Source organism: Aptenodytes patagonicus, chromosome 3 (assembly GCF_965638725.1).
Source record: "Aptenodytes patagonicus chromosome 3, bAptPat1.pri.cur, whole genome shotgun sequence".
Lineage (NCBI taxonomy): Eukaryota > Metazoa > Chordata > Aves > Sphenisciformes > Spheniscidae > Aptenodytes > Aptenodytes patagonicus.
In genome coordinates this window covers 2,693,741-2,713,938 of record NC_134951.1, presented here as the reverse complement: position 1 = coordinate 2,713,938, position 20,198 = coordinate 2,693,741, and the positions used below count along the sequence as shown (strand labels likewise).

The following is a 20,198-nucleotide window of genomic DNA, read 5'->3' as shown; positions in this document are numbered from 1 at the left end:
TCAAGTTAAACTCTCCATTTATTGGATCCTTTTACAAAAAAACTCAACATTGTGCTCGTGTTGAAGGAGTGTTTCTTTTCTCTCTGTTTTTGTTTTGTTTTTGTTTTTGTTTTTTAAACCTGGTGCTCACGGAGCAGTTCGCACAACCACGGCGCAGGGGAGGGCGGGGGCTGTGCTGTGCGACACGAACGGGGTAGGGGGAGGGTCCGTGTCATCGCAGACGATGCTATTTACAGCGAACGTTGAGAAAGACCTCGCTCTGCACCCGGCACCCGCCGGCTGCAACCCCCGGTCCTGGGTGAAGCAGCAGAAACACTGAAAAGGGGACAAGGCCTTTCCCTTGGGAAGGGCGCAGCCGCCGAGAGACCTTCCCGTCTCCTCGGGGCTGGGGCGGCCGAGACCGCGTGCCCCAGGCTGCTCTGTGCTGGAGCTGGGACGAATCAGTTCAACCTGACCTGAGCTTCGGAGTTACCCTGGGACCCCCCAGAAAAATCACAGGAGAGCGACGGGTAGCGAGGGAGGAATGTTGGGGACGGTGGCACGTGCTGGACCGCTCTCCAGAAATGCCCCTCTCCTCCCAGATGGTGGAGGAAAGCCTAAGGATGGCTCAGATCCTGGGATATTCTCAGGAGCAGAAAGTTGGGGTGTGAATCACAAGTCTGTACCCCGGAGAGGTTTTGGTGTCTATTTGGGAAGATTTGGGAAAGAGCCACAGCAGCAGAGGACCAGGAGGGACAGCACCAGCCCTGCCGGTGGGGAAGGAGGTGCTCTCGCTGGCATTTAGTTTCCTTACGGCACCCCGTCCCTCCCACCGCTGCTGCCGCCCAGCACGTCCCCCCCAAGCAGCTGCCATCAGCGACTCGCAGCACCCATTTACCCCTTCACCCCCAAATCCTCCCCCTTCGGGGTGTCTCCGCAAGGAGGAAACCATCCCACGACCCGCGCGGCGATCCCATCATGCGGCCTCTCCCCGCTCAACCACGACGCTCCGAGCCTGACCCCTGGCTACCGCAGCACCGGGATCCCCCAAGAAAACCAACGCTTTGGGCAAGAGTTGAGCGTGTTAAGAGTCTGGGAGGAAGAACAATCTGGATTTCCACCGCGGATCTCTACATTTCTACTGGCCTCGAACTGAAACGCAGCAACGGAAAGAAGAAACCCCCAACCTCGGGCTTGCCGCCAGCTCCGACTGCAGCCAAGCAACGAGACCCCACAGACCCCAAGCCCCCGCGACGCAAAGGGCAACGCAAATGCTTCACGTCACCTCTCCGTTTTCCAAGCTCCCTGTATGACAGTCTCTAACCGGGATAATAAAATTTCCCTTAAGATTTTTTGAAAATAGGTTGCTGAGAAGCGTCTCTCTCTATTTATATAAAGTGCAATCCACAGCTGCCGGCATCCATCCTAACTCCCGTTTGACTCCTGCAGTGCGGGCAGAGGACTGGGAAAGGCAGAGCTGCCTCCACCCTTGGCTGACACCAGGGACCTGGGCTGTATGTGAGCGACTGCCTCGCTGCTAACGAACAACCTAGTAACGAGGGGAGAATTAGAGCCAGGCCCCTCAGGGATGCTGAAGCTGGTGCAGCTGCTGACGAGTGCCACATCTCCACTCCGAGCAGAGGCAGAAAACATCCTTCCAGGTGTTTCGGAGCCTCGCAGGAGTCTCCAATCGCATTTTTCAAGAGACTGTGAGCTTTCACATGCTCCGTTTTGAGCACCTGATGTGAAAACAAAAAGAGAGTGGAGAGGAAAAAAAAAAAAATCACACGCGGAGAGGAAAAGGTACCTTGATCTGCCGTCTGTAGTGCTGGTGAAGGCACGAGCCGTCGGCTCTGCTGGGGACGGGCTGCCCCTTCCCTTCCACTTCCCAAGGAGCAAGTGTCGGTGACCCCCACCCGTGGGGCTGACATGAAAAATGGCTGAAACACGGCTGGAGAGGCCAGCGATCACCCCAAAACGCGGTGCAGGCTGCGGGAGAGGAGTGCGGACGGGGCTGACCTTGTGAGTGAGCCCAGGAGCTGCTGACGGACCATCCCCGCTCCTCTTTTGGGACGCACCAGAGACACAGCCAGGTGGTAACATCCTTCTGCTGCAGGGCGCTGGGATGTTGAGCTGCTGAGCTGCAACCTGCCACAGTGGAAGATGGGCCAGGAAAACCGGGGACACTGAGGCGAATCGCACAAGTTTCACCTTCCCATCTACCCAGCAAGAGCTTCTCCAGGCTGCCCTTAAACATCTGGGACGCGTTGAGGGAGAACATCACACAACAGAGGGCAACCCGTGTCCTCCCCTCCTGTTACGGGACGGATCGAAGCAGAAGGGAGCAGCGAATTGAACACAGAGGTTGGGCAATCACAGGGACGTAACGGCGTTTCGCTTTGGTGGGAGAGAAACCAGCTCCAAAAACAGCCCCGTGAATGCAATCCCAGCGGCATTTCCCAGTTCACGCGAAGGAAAGCTCTTGGTGGGATTAACCTTCGAACGCAGCCCAAAGCCAGGGCACGAGTGCGGACGGGATGGGGGTTTAAGGCAGTTATGCTGAGGCCCACGGGCAAACCCAACGTGGGCACGTTTCGCTCGGGGATGGGGGACGAGGGCCGAGGCAGAGCGGGGACTCCGGCCCACGGTGCAGCCCCGGCTCCGGCACACGCAGGCTGGGCTGGCGCTTTGCTTCGTCTCTGCTTGGCTGTGCACAGATGAAGGGTTAGCGTCTTCTCCTTCCTCCACTCTGCAAAATGCGAAGCGATCTCAGGAGAAGGCCCCGATACCCCGACTCCCATCGCACCAGCACTGAAAGCTGAACTACTGCCCGCTCCCCCGGCAGGGGCCAGGCACCGCGAAGAGCCAGCTCTCGGCGGACTGCATCCACGCTTGGATGCTTTTGGGAAAGAGGTTTATTTTATCAGCAAAGGCTCATGTAGCCGATCTCAGGGTGCTACTGGAGCAGCTCTCCAGGGCCAGTGAACGAGGCCCTGAAGTGCAGGAGGAAAAGTCCCAAAGTGCGTGTGAAAAGGCCAGGCCAGACTCAGAGACTCTCCGCAGCTGCCTTTGGCGCTGCAGCGGCTGTAGAAAACCACAGGCCAAGGCAGCCCGCTCGAACGCACGAGCCTGGGGCATTGCCAGCCCCTGCTGTGCTGCAGATGGATCATTCCCAAGCCCCAAACACGCTCCCCGTCTTCGGAGGTTTAGCAGCGCCTGCGGTGTGCCGCGTGGGGTGGAAAAGAACACCAAGAATGAGACCGGAGCAGCCAAACTCCCCCGTGGCTGTGGTACGGGACCCGGCACGGTGCTGGGAGCCGGGGAAGGACCCTCCAGGGCCAACCTCTTCCCTGCTCGCCCCTCTCCGAGGGCAGGGCTCAGGGTGGTGAGCAGAGCAGAGCAAAAAACTCGTCACCAGCTGACACCTGAAGTCCTCAGTAGTAGCCACAGGGCAAGACGAGCCAGGACGTGGAGTGCGGGAGGGGAGGAGAAGGGCTTCCCCGCGGAAGAAAGGATGGGGACGACAGTGGTGACCGGAGCTGCCTTGATGCTGGGAATAACCTCTCTGCAGTCAAACAGCTCCAACCTGGCCTCGCCACGGTCCCCCCCCGAGTGGGCAGACAGGTCCAGAGGGGAAAAGGGGGTGGGGGGAAAGAAAAGGAGGGGGGGGGAAAAAAAAAAAAGCCTCACGCGGCAAATCTAAAACACTTTCATTTTAAATAACAATAATTATAATTAAAAAGAATGGTTGCCCTTGGCTAGCGAAGGGGCAGAGCCACTAGCCAGCGTGCCATTCCTCAGTGTACGATCCTAGGGAGTGTCTTTACAGAAGCCGTGAGATCCTGTTTCCTGTCGCTCAGTCAAGTCGCTGTGGGGAGAGCGGGAAGGGAGGGCGAAACGTGCCCGTCCAAATCCAGGACGTCCCTTTTGCTCCGTGGGAGGGAGGCCGGAGTCAATAGCAAAAGGCGTTTTGCACTCGCAGCCCTGCCAAAAAGCCACCCTCCGCCCTCACCCACCTCTGGCCGAAGTTCAGAGAGCCGAGGGCACCCGGCTGCCTCCCGCTTCTAGATGAACTTGAAGCATTTTGTCTTGTCGTGGGGCAGGCGGGTCTTGAAGAGGACCGAGTCCACGCGGAACTGGGTGTACAGGAGGGGCATGTACCCGTACACCTTGACGAAGAAGTTGATGCACTTGTGTCGCTCGTGGAAGTGAGAGTCGTCGTGTGAAAGCGCCTGGGGGCACCCGGGGCAGCGGAAAGTCCAGCGGGAGGTCACCTGCAACGAGATGGACAAAGACGGTCACTGCCACGCTGCCCACAACACCCTGGCCGGGGGGGACACCCTGCCTGCGCCCAAGGCGCTGCGTGGGGGGACTTGGTTCGACGTCCTTCATGACACGCTGCAGACCGGGCACAGATTTGGCCGTGCTCTCCCCAACTGCTGGGTGTCCCTTGGAGGGTGTCCAGGCAAGGAAGGACACGGTCCACACCAGCTCTGTCAGAGCAGAGACTTAAAAGGGGGAAACGATGATCATCTAACGCTTAGTTACTTTTTTCTGGTTTAAGGTTTGAGAAGCTGTTTCAGGAAAAAAAAAGACCGTGAGAAAGGAACTCCTTTCCTTTCACACTGGCTACAGATAGAACCACAGAATGGGTTGGGTTGGACTAGACGACCTTTAAAGGTCCCTTCCAACCCTCCTGCAGTGAGCAGGGACATCTGCAACTAGAGCAGGTTGCTCAGAGCCCCGTCCAGCCTGGCCTTGAACACTTCCAGGGATGGGGCATCCACCACCTCTCTGGGCAACCTGGGCCAGTGTCTCACCACCCTCAGCGTAAACAATTTCTTCCTTATATCTAGTCTCAATCTCCCCTCTTTTAGTGTAAAACCATTCCCCCTTGTCCTGTCGCTACAGGCCCTGGTAAAAAGTTTGCCGCCATCTTTCTTATAAGCCCCCTTTAAGTACTGACAGGCTGCAATAAGGTCTCCCCGAAGCCTTCTCTTCTCCAGGGTGAACAACCCCAACTCTCTCAGCCTGTCCTCATAGGAGAGGCGCTCCAGCCCTCTGACCATTTTCGTGTCCCTCTTCTGGACCCGCTCCAACAGGTCCGTGTCTTTCCTGTGCTGGGGACCCCAGAGCTGGAGGCAGTGCTGCAGGGGGGGTCTCACCAGAGCAGAGCAGAGGGGCAGAATCCCCTCCCTCGACCTGTTGGCCACAGATGCTACAGAAGAATTAGCAATTTGGGGCGCCTCTTGTTTTAGGCACCCAGAGTAAGATCTCTGGAGGGGGCTTCAGTTTTCAGGAGGTGCTGAGGGGCCACCCGTTGATTAAAGGGCCTCCTTGTCTGTCTTGAATCAGACGTCCCATTGCAGTGCCCTTTGGTTTTGGTCTGATTCTCCTCTCAGCTCCACCAAACTCTACAACCTCCACTTCACAGTAGCTCCAGATGGGAAGGACACCACACAGAAAAACTCACCCATCATACTTGTGGCCAAGACCCATGTCCAAGGCAGCTGGCCTGCGGCGGTGAGACATATGCAGGGCTGTAAAGAGCAGTTTGCCAGCAGCGATAAAGAGCAGAATGATCTGCATCCAAAATTCATGCTCAAAATTTTGACATTCATTTGCTATTACAGGGCAGGGCAATTTCAGCTGGGCTGCAGTGTTTGGACCAACAGCCCCTCCGCACGCTGATCAGCCTAAATGTCTCTGGAAAGCTACACAAAAATCAGCAAGGAAATCATTCCTACTTGCCCTGTATGTTATGGAAAGAAGGAAATTTGTCTTTTCGGGATCAGCTGCTCAGAAGGGCCTTTGCTGAGCCAGGAAACCCTTTGGTCTGAGCTGCAGCGTAGTCAAACCCCAATTCATCCGCTCGCCGTGGCGGGGATTTGGCTGCTTCTAAGGGCTGTACTGAGTTTTCACACCTTTTGGAACACACACTACGTCTCCTCAAGGCCGGAGAGGGGACACGCTGACAGCTTCGAGCACATCACGCTTGCAGCACAGCGCTTCAGAGATGCGATGCAGCCAGATTTTGGTAAGGGCAGCACATGCTGCACAGCACAGCTTCTGCACCAGGCTGCTCTGAAAGAAAGGGAGCTAGATTTCCCTCGGAGCAGAGCAGCCTCCTAACATGCCGTTTGCCTTTCAAAGACATCGACCAAACCACTGTTTCTCCAGAAACGCAAAGCCCAGTACAAACTCCCGCCCGGCGCTTTACCTTTATGGGAGGTTTTCTCGTCAGGTGAGAGACCAGGAAGTTCATGGCGATGTCCTCGCAGTTGATGTATTCATCCACCATGTCGCGGATGGCTTGCGGCATCACATAGGAGTACAGGTAGGCATAGTACTGGAAAGGATAAAAAGGCGCAGCGTTGCTCAAGGTGGTCCCAAGCAGCAAGCGCCCACCCATCGCTGGCACCACCTGCACCAGACCTGCAGCAGTCGTGGCACCGCAGGTGAGTATCAAGACCACTCGCTGGGACATGACTCGGAGCTCAAGAATGCCAGTGGAGACACTCCACATAATGGAGTTAATCCTGCACCCAGGAGATCTGCTGTAGCCAGAGCAGCAGCAAATCTACGCCATAGCCACAACCCTCGCCAAGTCCCGAGGCTCCTGTGACCTCAGAAATCAAGAAACGATGGTTTCAGCCCCCTCGGATCTTGCTGTCTTTGCTGCTGCAGTCAGCACGGCAGCAGTGGATCACCTTCCCACCGCGATATGACAGCTCAGGACAATCCCCTCGGGAAAACATCCCATCCTTTTCTCAAGGTCTGTTTGCCCACCGTTGCCTCTCCCACGCAGAGAGGCACACATCACAGAGCCACTTTCTGCACTGCTCCCTTCCAACATAAACCAGCCACCTCCCACATCTACCAGCCAGCCCGTGCCACCACGCAGCTGCAGAAACCCACGACTTCCTGCAAATTACCCCTTGCAACACTTGGGAGTCTGTAAGATTAAAGATGCTACAGTAAAGACGCAGGGCAGGCAATCCTGTGGCCGGCCTCGCCCTCACCATCACCGAGAGCATCGCTGAAATGCGCTCGGCCCCGCGCTCCATCCGCCTGCTTCAGCGCCGTGGTGCTTTTCCCGTGGCACAAACATACGCTGCTCCTGGAGGAGACCGTTTGCTGGGACACAGACCAGTTGCTGGCTGTGTTTCAGTTTGGAGGAATTGAGGGAAAAGGAGTGGTGAGCTCCAAAATTTGTTCTTTAAAAAAACCACCCCACAAACATACAGACTCTGGTTACCCTGAGAAGGAAGGGAAAGCTCAGGGCTTTGCGGCCACAATATCTCACCTTATGGAAGAAGGCAGCACCAGTGAGCACCATAGAGAGCTCGCAAGAGTAGTTGGAGTTGTAGAGCCAGGACTGATGGGGGATGTCCCATGCATGGTAGCGCCCCGGGAAGCCAACGATGCGGTCCCTTGCCTCTCTCCAGACACTGCAAACACAAAGCCCTTCAGTGAGACACAAACCCAGGGAGCCTGTCCGGAGATGAGCACGGCTCTGGCTGAGAACCACTAGACACAGGACTATGCCCTCGACACCAAGGGACCGGCTCCCCGGTGGGGTTGCAAGTGATGGGGATGCCTATACGTAAAAAAGTTTGGCAACTGCTCATCCAAAGAATGGCCAACATACATTGTAGTTTGGGCAAAAAGGATAAACATTGGTAAAACGGGCAACTACCTTGCTTTAAAGTCCATTTAATTTTTTTTAATAAAAATATGGAGAATTCCAACATGCTAAAGACGGCTTTTTACGTAGGCTGTTGAGTACAAGCTCACCCACTTCCACAGCACCAAAGCTCCACTGTCGGTAGGAGGGACCGACTGGCCATCACAGCTGCCTGAGTGACACGTGAACAAGGTCTCCCCCCACAGTAACTCTGATTTCTTTCTTATTGTAGTGCAGGAAAGGGCTGAACACAGAAATCTTGGCTTTAACGGACACACAGAATTTGTTGACCTTCTCTTGTTGAAGGTTAAAAGCTGTTAGATGTGAACTGAAGCATCCCTCAGCCAACTCTCCCCAAGCATGGGCTGTGAGCACAGACCAACGTTGCCTGGTACAAAGCTGAGCTTTTCACCTTGGTCCTCTCCTAGAGGCACGTTCGAGTTGCTTATCCACGGGGAAAGTGCACCTAACTCATGAATTAGGGATTTTCTAACTCATAAGGGCTGTTCTGTAGGTTTAAAAGAAAACTAACAAAAAAGCCCAGTGGCCCAAAATTAGTTTCTGAATTACACAGAGAATGGAAAACTTAAGACCTCAGATGGAAAGGCAGAGAAAGAGGCAGTGAAAGCCAGCAAGATGGGAAACTCTTCCATTTGCCACCAGCTTCCCGCAGCCCATGCAGGGTCATCGCTGCACGACACATACGCCAGCGCTGCTTCTCTCGTATTTCCCTCCACAAAAAGTCCAGAACAGCCAGGGCTTGGCCTGGGAGGAAGCCAGTGTCTCCTGGTCTCTTCCCCCAAATCCCGGGGACTTTCCATCTCCCAGAAGCTCAGTTTCCTCCTCCATAAAGTCAAAATAATATCAAGCTCCCTTTAGGAAAGCTGCTGAGATGCTGAAGACCCTGGTGTCTCCAGACAGAAGGTCTGGAGTGCTAAACTGCCCAGCTTCCCATCCCAAACCGTCACCCGGCGGCTTCCCGGGCTCTGTCCATAGGGGAAAAACCACGGGGGCTGTAAGCGCATCCTTCACCCTAACACACGCTCGCAGTCGAGCCGTAGGAAACTGAATCCTGAGGTTCGCATGTGAGAGCGTGGGCTTGCTTAATATTCTGCTCTCATCTGAAGCTCACTCTCCTCGAGAGAAATCCCACAGGATAGCTGCAACACTGGCAGGAATAATTAAGAAAAACATCAGTGCCTAATGCCTAACCTGGGAAATAAATCCAGCTTCCACTGGCAGGGGTGCCGGCTTCCTTTGAATTGTCCGATCCCATCTCCCTAACGGTTAGTGTCCAAGCTGCATCTCCAAACCCAGCGACTCCAGACTACAAGTAACAAGTCCCAAGCGGGAGCCTGTTGGACACGGAAGGGTTTTCCCTTCTTCACAGGCACAAAATAGGGCAGAAAGTGGCCTTTTGGGGTTTTTCCCTCGTGTGGATGCGAGTTCTTCCCACAACCCCCGTTCCCGCGGAGAGCTACAGAAGCGATGGCTGCAGGGCAATCGCAGGCTGCTGAAGAGACTGAGCTTCCGAGAGCCCTGAGCTTTCATTACACTTGCTGACAGAGTCAGGAGCAAAGATGCGTTTATTGTTATATCCTCTACTCAAATTAATGAAACTCCAATATAATCTGGTAATGAAAACCAAGTAATTAACACCACCAGCAGCTTCCCTGGCACCATCCTCCCAGCAAGCACTTGTTTGCTGCGGTTTCTGTCAATCCAGTGTGATTGTTTTGAAAAGCCAGTCGAAACTACTCATTCCCTTTCACCGCTCCCACGTCTCGCTTTCCTATGAACATGACACTTTTTCCTTCCCAGCTCAGCCAGAAAGATAAGGATTTCTCGGGAGAATCGTTTGGGGTGTGCTCCTCAGAAAGGTTTGCTCAGGGTGCCCACCTCCAGCTCGCCCCTGAGTGGCAAACAGAGCAAGAAGAGGCTCTTGGCCCCAGGAATTACAGCCCGAAGCAAAGTTTCAACAAAACACAGTTGTTATGGGCAGAGGTTCACTCAATCACCGAGACACGGTCCCTTCCCTGGCTGAACGTGTTAACACAGGGAGGCTTTGTGGGAACAAAGTGTTTGTAAGCAGGGATATGAGTGAGAATAATACATGGCACTTATCATTTTCATTTGATGCTCTCCAGGGCTAATCAGTAAAGCCTCAGCCAGGCGCTGTGGACGAGCAAAGGAAAACGGAGACCAAAGAGGGGAAGAAAACAGCCAAGTACAGATAAAGAGCCTGAAACGGGGCATGGAAGGGAAGCCAGGAGCCCTGACGCCTACTCCCCTGCTTTAATCACTTTAACACCTCGTTTCTCATCTCTCGGAGAGAGCTTGTTGGGTTTCCAGGCATTTCGTGCCTTTTAATCTTCCTCCCAAACATGAGCCAACACGTTTCGGTGAGAGCAGAGAGCTGGTCCCCATCTCCCGCCCCCCAGCCAGCTGCTGGGTGCTCTCGGATTAGCAATCGCAGCCCCCGCTCCTGGCCCGGCGAGCTGACGAGCCGCAGCCAAACGAGCTCCAGCGCTCTCTCCTCGTGCCATCCTCACTCCCCGGTGCCTCTCTAGCAGTCGGCGAGGTTTAGCTGTACGAGCTGCAGGAGCAGCCTGCAGAAACCTCCCACGGCAGGAGCCCACGTAACTGCTTTCTCCCTTGGCCCCATAATCAGGAAGCTTTTTGCCAGGGCAAAGTCAAGGGAAAATGTAGATGCTGGAGCAGAAAGGGGGTGGGAATGAGAGCAACCAGCACCAACCTTTTCTGTGTAACATCTGTCTTTTCCATGCTCTGCAGAAAAAAAAAAATGCCAAAATAGCTGTCACATCCCAATGTCACACCGAGCAAAGAGGACGGCAGCCCACCGCGAGCACACAAGCATCACATCCTGCAGCGGCTGCGAATGTCCTGGCCTGGCCAACGGCACATGAAGGATGGAATGCAAAGGTCTCTTGGATTTGTTTTCCAGTTTCCTTCCATCCTAGGAAGCCACGCACCCCCAAAACCATTAAGGGAACATTATCAGAACAGCAAAAGCTGAAGAGTTGAGGTTAAGAAGCGTGAGAATTAGGGTTGCCTGGACAACCTGACATCAGCCCGCCCGCCTGCACTCATTAAACAGTTCATTAGCTCCTCCAAGAAACTGAGTTGGAAAGCCACGGGAAGGGATGCGCTAGTCCTAATTCTGGCCCCAGCTTTAGCCACGAGGCCACACTGCACCTGAGCAGACCCTGGATGCAGAAAACATCAGTTTGGGTCTAAAGGCTACGTGTGCAGAGGCAACTCACCGGAACCCAAACATGATCTCGTCGTGGCGCAGGTGAGCATCGTCGTCAATGGACAGGATGGCCTCCGTCTCAATCTCATCCCACGGCAGGAACCGGTTGTTCAGGCTGTTTTTCTCTGTGCGGACAACCTAAGAGACGAACACACGATAGTTATGGTGGCTGTACAAGCCCACAGAAGAGATTTAGGGGCTGGGGCTGCACACACCAGCTGCGGTGGTCCAGCATTTCGGCACTGCTTTGTAGCCCCTGCGATGGGGAAACGCTTTCTAAGCAAAAAGCATCAGCTCACTCCGGCGCCAGCTCCAGCTTCCAGCCCTTTTACCTGCTGCCTCCTACCCATCTCACAGGACTGCCAAAAGCCAAACCCAAGCCCCATGATGCCAGGTACTAGCTGTAACGGCTGTGCTTGCGGTCACTGCCCTCTCGCGCGCTGAAGGGTGGCTCTGGAATAACGAAGCATCATCCAGAGGTGGAAACACGGCCGGGCTCTCCTACAGCCACTGAAGAAGTGGCCCTTGCAGCATTTCTCCAGCGCTGGTCAGAACTGAATTGTTTCCGCAGCTACCCATGATTTCTGCCTTGGACATAATTTGTTTGCAATGCCTCCCTCTCTCCAAACTCTTCCAACGCCCCCACGGTGCAATTTTCCTTATCCCCAGCCATACACGTGTAAAATCAGACTGAACTTCTCCCTCTTCTTGACTGCCCCATCCACGCTGGACCCTTTCTCTCCCTTGCTCTTACACTTTTCGCCTGCCCTGGCTGATCTACAGTCACTCAGTTCATCCCAGGCTTCCCATCCCGTTCAATCCCTCCAGTCATTTCTCTGGCTCTCCTCTGAACAATCTCTCTTGACTCAAAAATAAAGTCCAGCCTGGTGAAAAGAATAAGGCGTCATGGCAATAAAACTCCATTAAATAAGATTACATTTGATCACATAAAAAAAGCCCACACTGAAACCATTAACAGTGGAAAATGTTTGTATCGGGGATCTGCATGACAGCTGGTACAATTAAATTCCCATGTAAAGCCAGTGTTAGTGCTTTCATCTGTCAATAGCTGCTGGGGGAGGGAGGAATGGAACATTCGACAAGAACGCATTAAAATATTTCACTGAAGATCCATCAACAGCACGAACAATTTATAGCAGGGAGTTGAACAAATTATGCAGCTCTAAGCCGCGGTGGAGCAGGGCCAGAGCCGAGCCAGCAGCACACCCACCCCAGGAGGGCTGCGATGCAATTAGTGCCCATAGGAGAAGGCAAAAGCAGAGACAGACAATGCTGGCACAGGAATTTCTTCCCCCTCTCCCTCCCAAGGTGGAGAAGCATGATAAAAATCAGCACGGTGTTTGTATTTACTTTCAGAGTTAGCATGAGCCAGCAGATGCTCCCAGGGATATCTTCTCTATCTGGGAACTGCTGGAAAAGAGAGGTGGCAGGAATCACGGTGGGAATGGACGATGAGGAGGGAGGACTTGGGGGAGGCAGCTGGTAAGACAGGAATCAAAAAAACAGGAGGTTTGGAACGGTACAGCCCTAAGGCACTGACCCAGGAGGCCAAGGAAGACCTGGACACAAGGAGGCCAGTGCAGGTTTCGAGAAAACCACCTCCACAGAAGCATCACCAAACCCAACACTCTGTGGGCATCCTCTGGATGCGTCAACCAGGAAAGGAGAGGAGCTAAGAGTGGTCCCCAAATTGTCAACAAGGAGAATATAAAATTTCTCCTACATCGCCACGGCTGTATCTGTAAATGGCTTTAGCAAACCCAAGTGCTCTTGCAGCTGCACCAAGAGGACCAGGTCTGCTGGCTCAGAATGAGGGGATGCGGCTCTAGATGGGGCAGCTGGGCCCTGCTCAGAGTTGCTTTTTGGACTGGAAGAGCACTTTGGCAAACCGATATGATGACAAGACCAAAAACATCACTCAGGGCAGCAAACCAGACCTTGGTGGGGACCGCTGAATGCCTCCAGTGGGACACAGGCATTTCACCTTTTTAATTAAGAGCCATTAGCCCCCATTTCCAGCCCTTTTCTAATTAATCACCCAGTGCATCGTGGCATTTACAGGATCCATTTTTATTACATGAGTGGTTAAATGCCTCAGGAAATTTTCTGCCTCCCACATGTGGCTGGCTCCTTTCCCGGTCAGCACGCAGGCAGCCCACTCCGCACGCCAGCTCTCAACTGCTTCATGAAGACTTCAGGATCAGCAGCAATTGCAAAAAACCACCTGAGAGGAGCTTTCGTGGTTTCTGACACAGGCAAGGGCCCCTCCAGTAAATTCCAGCCTGGACCAGTTGGGAACCGGTCATCACTCTCCAGCTCCATGACGATTTAAGATGGGTTTCTGAAAGCAGCACCGTTTCTGCTGATGAAGTCTCGTGACCACCAACTTTTTCCTCCCGTTGCTGATCCTGCCTCCTAGGAAGTTTGCAAAGTTATTCAATGCAGCACCGATACATTATTTAGCCTTCTGCTAAAGAGCACGTGCCACGCTGCGTCTCTGCTGTTACGATGGTATTTCCTCAGAAAGCCTGATCTCGGTGAAGTCTGTGGGTGTCTTACCCATAGGATTAGCAGAAGTTGGACTGAGTCCATAGCAAATTGGTATCCTGCTTCCCAGGCAAGGTCCTGCCTTGCCAGCTGAAGATGTATGGATGGATAAAGGACAAAAGAGTGAGAACCACCAGGATGAGCAGCAGAAACCCCTCTCTGCCTCACTGATGTGCTGGGAAGTAGATACTGCTTTGAATTTATCAGACTCCTATTCACTGTGGGCCTTCATCTCAGCTTCTCAGGAAAGATTCAGGTACCGTGTCTATAAACATCAACTCATTTCTGCTCCCCAAAGCTGAAAACGGCAGCACGGAGAATTTGCCCACAGCACTGTCCTGCATTTCATGGTCAAGCCACTTCTAAAGCTCTTCCACTGCCAGAGCGAGCCCCTGCGGCAACTATTTTTGGGTGTCACCCATTTCCAAGGGGGCTGTGCAAGAGATTAAAGAGAATCCAGGGCCAGATCTGAGCTTTGGCTGCTACTCAAAATCAAGAGAGAGGTAAAGTTTTGATGTTTAGCTCAGAGGTCCAATGACCCAACAAAGTCGGGGCTGTTTTTCACCTGAGCTTTGGAGTCAGGTCCACCTTCTTGCGTTGTAAAGATCTGGACAGGAGGCAAAACATGGCACAAGTTCTGCAACGGGCAGGTTTCAGGTTACTCCATCAAGTCTGAAGCTTTGCAGGTCTGGAAGTGTCAGTGTTCAGATTTTGCACTTCACAGAAAATAGGTGTACTCCTGCCTTTCACCTGGGAGTATTTAATATTTAAGCAGCCTGTAAATTGATAGATCCCAAGGAAAAACCCAGCAAATTTATTGACTTGTCTTCCCGTAACTTGCTGAACAATAACATGATGCAACTACTGTCAACTGAGAAAGTGAAGTGGATCCTACCTCAAACGCCTGAAACTGGGGACCCCAGAGGATAGAGAGATCAGTGCACCGGCATTAAACTCTTCCCTAAAGAGAAGGATGCTACAAAGGAGCCGGATGCCTCCAAGCCTTGATAAGCACATTCAAGTCATCACATCAGCTCCAGCAAAAGTTAGAAGCAACTTAAAGCTATTGCCTTTGATGCCTTGTTTTCAAAGAAACGATCACGATTTACAGCACTTTTAGGATGCAGCTAATTGTCATCAGACAACTATTCATTCAGTGGCTTTTGTAAATCCCTGCACTTTCCCCTGGGCGACTACACCAAGGAAGCGCTTGGGGACCTGCAGGCAGCGATTTGAGATGGGAACGATGGGGCCGAGACTCAAAACCTTCCTCCCATCTCTCTATCTCCCCGAGACGGTTCAAGCACGGTGCCTCCCCAGGCAAGACCAGGTTTTGATCTCAACCGCATGTGCTGCATCCCAAGCTGCGGAAACGAGGACATCGTGTTATTAGACAGAAAATATAACTCGAGAAAGATAAAAGTGAATTTTCAGGAAACTTTTCTGCTTTAATGCAAGCAACTAATCTTGTAAAAACAGGTTAGAGGGAATGGGAAGAGTATTTGATTCAGGAACTTGAAACATTTCTCTCTCTTCTAAAGTTTTTACATTTCAATGGGCCTCTAAAAACACCAGATTCCTCAGGCATGAAATGGACATTATTGGCACAAATGTACTCAGAAACTTATTAGGCCGGCTGAAAAAAGAAGGGTTATTATACCAGCAAAGTATAAAAAACAGTCCAATCCTCTCCCTCACATAGCATTAAGTGAGATTTAGCAATTTTTCAAGGCTTCATCACACACTTAAAATACAGCTGAATGACACCTTATTGTGCCATGTCCTCGGCCGCAGGTATCTCAAAGCACTCTTCTAGCAATAACCAATTCATCTCCCTCCACCACGCGTGGGGCTGGGTGGAGAAAGCCAGCAGACACTATGGTGACCACACATCTATACGTACAGACAAGAGGCATGTTATGTTGCCGAACTCAGGGATTTACAGGCCAGAGGAGCTCATCTTGATAATCTTGTGTGACCTCCTTACATGGTGGACCAGGAGACTTGATGCAGCCACCCTTCCTCTGGAAGACTCTCATCACATGGCACCGTAAAACAGCTGTGAAATGACAACTCAGACCAAATTACAAAGGCGTGAGTTCAAACTTCATGGCACCGGCTGAAGTCTAAATGCTTTCTGGAGAACCAGTGGCAGATGGCTGTTGGGGTTGACAGCAGTAAGTTAAGCCAAAAGGGACTTTCAAGTCACCTACATTAACCTTCTGCATGATCCAGGTCACAGGGACCTCGTCGCAGACCTGAGCTGTCACCGGCAGAAGGATCTCTGCCAGAAAGGCATCCTGTCTCCATGTGAAGACATCAAGAGTGGGGGAATCCACCTTTCCTCCGAGATGTTCACTCTTAAACGTCAACAACTTGCTCCTCAGGAATTATCTGCCTTCAGCTCCCAGCCGCTGCTCCTCGGTGGGCCTCATCCGCCCCAAAAAAGTTACACAGGTACCGTAACCAAACCCCCTCTCTGTTCTTTTTCAAACAGATTGAAATCTCAATCTCTCACCCAGGGCTGTTTCTCCTGCTCTTCCATCATTTTAATGACCGATTTTGCCACAATCTTGTTTCTCAACGGTCTCGAGCCAAGAGCTCTGTCAAAACCCAACAAAAGATGTTCCCTCAGCAAAGCTGAAACACTGCGCTCTGGCAAAACAGAGCATCAGCAGTTACCCTTACCCAAGGAGATTAAAACAGCGAGGACGACACGAAATCAGCCATCGAGCTACAAGACACACACAAACGCATTTACCAAAAAGCCACCTTCCCTTACAGCAAACGTTAAGGCTCCAAACACCAAGCAGAGCATCAGTGGTAGGACCTGCACGCAAACCCCAGCCCCTCCAGACTGAAAACTATCCCAGATTGTGTATTTCTGGCTGTCGTTATTTTGGGCTTTTCCTTGGGAATATTTTTTTTTTTTTAAAACACTTTGTCATCAGCTAAATGGCCCCCAGCTCAAAATCATGAACCTCCTAAACATTTTGCAAACTTTTGAGACAAACTGCAAGACCTAAAATGCCTCCAAGCACCTGCCACACCACATTAGAAGTTTCTGCTCCTTTCAGCAAATCAATTCAAGGTGATTCAGTTCCACAACATGGGTTTTTTTTTGATTCAAGGAGCACAAAACCCCACAACTCTATGCAAGCTCATTTGCTCCTGGTGTTGTTCATAGCTACACTGGCCAAATGGATCTTAAAAATGTTAGACAGAACTAAAACACAGCATAAATCCAGAGTCTGCCCAGCAATAAAGCCCCTAACTAATACTTTATAGTACGTTTTTATACATATATACAAAAATGCAGTAAAATCACTATCTTCCAGCAGTCTCCTTGCTAGTGAGGCTTTACACTTAAGCTTTAAATTAAGTGTCACATATAATTTGACGGTGAAAACATGAAAAATGTCTATGCCCTTGGAGAAGTTTTGACAGTTCAACTTAAGTGAACTGGATTGATTTCTGGGCAAAGAGCAAACTCTGCAAGAAACCAGGAACCTCATTGTTCACGTCAGGTCTTCATCAGAAAAAAAAAAACAGAAGGATGCCTTTAGGAGGGCTGGATATTTTGGGGAGACAAAGAACAAGCTCTCTGGAAAAGGATCCGTTTCCATCATTCCCAAATGGGCTAGGGAAAAATAGCACCATAGGCAGTGGGGATGGGGACACCACAAGCTCCCTTTCACCATGCAGTTGAGAATTATGGCACTGAAGACACGGGAGCCAAATGCATCTGCCTCTTCCGCCTGAAGAGTTGACCTCAATCTACACTTTGAGGGAAAAAGCAGAGAGCTCCTGCCAGCACAGTCCTCCAGGGAGGATGCAGATTTACAACACTGTCAATCCCTTTTCTTGGCACTGACTCTGAACGTTTATTAATAAGCTTCAGTGAAGCAAGTCTCATGCTTTGCAGCGGAACGCCCTAGCCAGCAGCTCCGGGGTTGTGCCCTTTTGCTTGCTGCTGTCCCAAGGACTGATGCACTGGACCGGAGCAAAGCCCTCTGCAAAACTCAGCTTAGCCTGATGGGGACAGCACTGACCTCAGGGGTCAGGATCTTCCTAGGACCTCAGATGGGGCAAAACTCCCAACGAGGACCCTGCTGTTCTACTCTGCATGGAGGAGCAGGTAGGAGTTCAGATCCTCTCCATGAAGAAAAGGGCTAACGTATCTCCCAAATCATGGGGGACCAGTCTGACCACTTGGACTTGGCTCCAGAGGTGCCACCGTCGTCGTCCCCACCCATCGAGGAAGGCAAGATTTGAACATTTGGGAGCTGATGATCTTCATCCCACCCATATCCACATCTTTGTTTCAAGTCGAGCAGGCTGCTTCCCGTCCACCTTGATGACAGCTTTTTCTTTCTGCAGAAAGCACACGGGAAGCCAAGACTTCTGCAGCAGCTATCCCATGTGTCTGCAGGCTCGCAGCACATGCGGCTGCTCCCGTTGGCTAACGTAGTAAGGAATGCAATTAAAAATCAGCCAAACTAGGCTTAATAGAAGTTAGGGAGGGCTCTGTTAGCAGACTTCGGGAGATGGCAAACTCCAGCAAGTACCAACAATGAGCAGGTACCAAGTATCCCTGAAACTATTCTGTAATCAGCCATTTATTTTCAACTCCTAGTTTGGACAAATTCAGGCATCCCCTGATTAAGGAAGTTTTCCAGATCAGCCCTTAAGACCCGCAGACTACCAGATACACCAGGGTCCCTTCCCTCTATGCATCAGCATACAAGTGCTGAGTCAGAAGATTATTTACAAGACTCCTTAGAAGGAGTTATGCGTGTGTGCAGATTCACGTATGCATAAGCAGGATAAATCACACCTTTTTTTACCGCGGCTGACCCCATGCCCTGCTCCCCCTGCAACCGAGATGTTAGATCAGACTGGCACTTGCTTCTCTGCAAATGCAACCAGAGGCGCGGACAAGGAAGACGACAAGTCTGCCTGGTCCCACGAAAGAGCAGCATCCTTGAAGCTGTGTAATTTTTTGGGAGGGCAGCTGTCAGAACAGGTTTGCACTGACCAGCTGGAAATCAAGCAACAGGTTTGGGATGTCAAATGGGGCTACATAAACATCCCTGGCTACAGCAGGGATTTTGGCATTGGGAGAGGCTCCATGTGGAAACTACACACCTGAGGTTCTCCCTCTTAAAGATGACTTTGATCCTGATTTCTCTCGTGCTCCGTGTTATCTTCCCCCCATTTAACATGTCAGGGAGCTGAAAAGAAAAGAGAGGCCAGTCCCAAGGTAGGGACTGCATGTGCACATTGGCTGCACGACAAGAAGCCAAGCTCTCTGCCAAGGCAGCTGCCAAGAAGCCACCAAAGGAGCTGTTGCCATCGCTACAGATGCCACCAAAAATCTCTGCAGGCCTCTACCCATTCCCAGCTAGATGATGCTCCTGTGAATCACGCAGTTCTGACTGAGACCAGTCTTTTTTCCTCGATTTTCTCAGTGTTTTATCACTACCTGTTCTTGGGCAAGCCGAGACACTCCACAAAAGCTGGCAAGATCAGCCCAGACCTCAAATCTATTTGATTGCCCTTCCCAAGGACAACTACAGTGGTGCTTATTGAAGACTATCGATTGCCTCCTGAAAGTGCAGCATCAAACTCAGCGGCTCAGAGGTCCTGCCCTACCCACGCAGAACTCTTTCCTCCTGCCAATCTCAACTCCCACCATGAGAAAACCCTCCCCATTTGCAGAGGACAGAAATTCATCCAATTCCTACTGGCCAGCATCCTGCTTTCCAAAGCCAAAACCACACTGAAAAGCACAGATCCAAGCCTTGAGTTCAGCCAGCAATTCTTCATTTCATGAGAAATAAAAATATCCGGCCTCACCTAATACAACACGATGCTTCTCCCGGCACGCCGCCAGGCTGCCAGGGCTGCGCGGGCAGGCAGCAGGCAGAAGATGAGATGCTAGCATGGCCTTTCCACCATAACCAAGCCCCCGGGATGATGCCTTTCCTTCCTGCAACCACGCTCTCATTCCCAGCCCGGACCCAAAAACTCGAGGAAATGAGTCCAGCACAACACGGGACTACAGGGTGTTTCTGACAGTTCCCGATGAGCTGCAAATCCAGGGGAAATTGCAGCCCTGCACTTTGACACATGCGTAAACATGGTGTTAAAGCTCCTTCCAGCATCTGCTGCGGCCGGGCAAGGGGGAGAGCAGGCAGGAGAAAGAAGATGGCACTTCGCCGCCGGTGCTCATTCCCAAACCTCGTCCACATCAGTTCTCACCTACCCCGTACATATTGCCTGGGATCTCCTCTCTTGCTTGATTTGATGGCACTTGCACCAAAAATATTGGTCATTTATTTGAATGTCCACCTGAAAACAACTCTTCAGAAATGCTCTTAGTGGGGTGTTTCTTCAGTCATCTATTGCCCGATGAGATGTCCCTGGTTTTTACAGTGGCTTCCCCTGGCAATTCTTTACCTTCTTGCTTTCCCTTTAATCTTTGCTTGTAAAGATGGAATGGAGAGTTACCATTATCCCCTTTCTCATGTATTAATTATTCTGCTGCTCCTTCCCCAGCGCCTCCTCTTCACCTTGAAACAGTTACAGCCCCGCTCCTTTATGCCCTGAACCAGCCTAGCTACTCTCTGCTTTGCTACCTCCAATTTAAGGCATTTTCAAAATTTGAATGAAAAGGATTTATAGACT

At 51.7% G+C, this 20,198-nt stretch overlaps 1 protein-coding gene across 14 annotated transcripts in view; it reads right to left on the bottom strand.

The window, feature by feature from the left end:
• Positions 1 to 20,198, bottom strand: part of EXTL3 (exostosin like glycosyltransferase 3) — a 161,102-nt gene continuing 140,904 nt past the window's right edge. For all 14 annotated transcript variants that reach the window (XM_076332541.1, XM_076332545.1, XM_076332547.1 and 11 more), the window contains 4 exons: positions 10,951 to 11,078; positions 7,286 to 7,430; positions 6,200 to 6,328; positions 1 to 4,253 (listed from right to left, as the gene is read on the bottom strand). In XM_076332541.1, the coding sequence (XP_076188656.1) occupies positions 4,044 to 4,253; positions 6,200 to 6,328; positions 7,286 to 7,430; positions 10,951 to 11,078 (612 nt within the window). In that variant the 3' untranslated portion in view covers positions 1 to 4,043. The remainder of the gene's footprint in view (positions 4,254 to 6,199; positions 6,329 to 7,285; positions 7,431 to 10,950; positions 11,079 to 20,198) is intronic.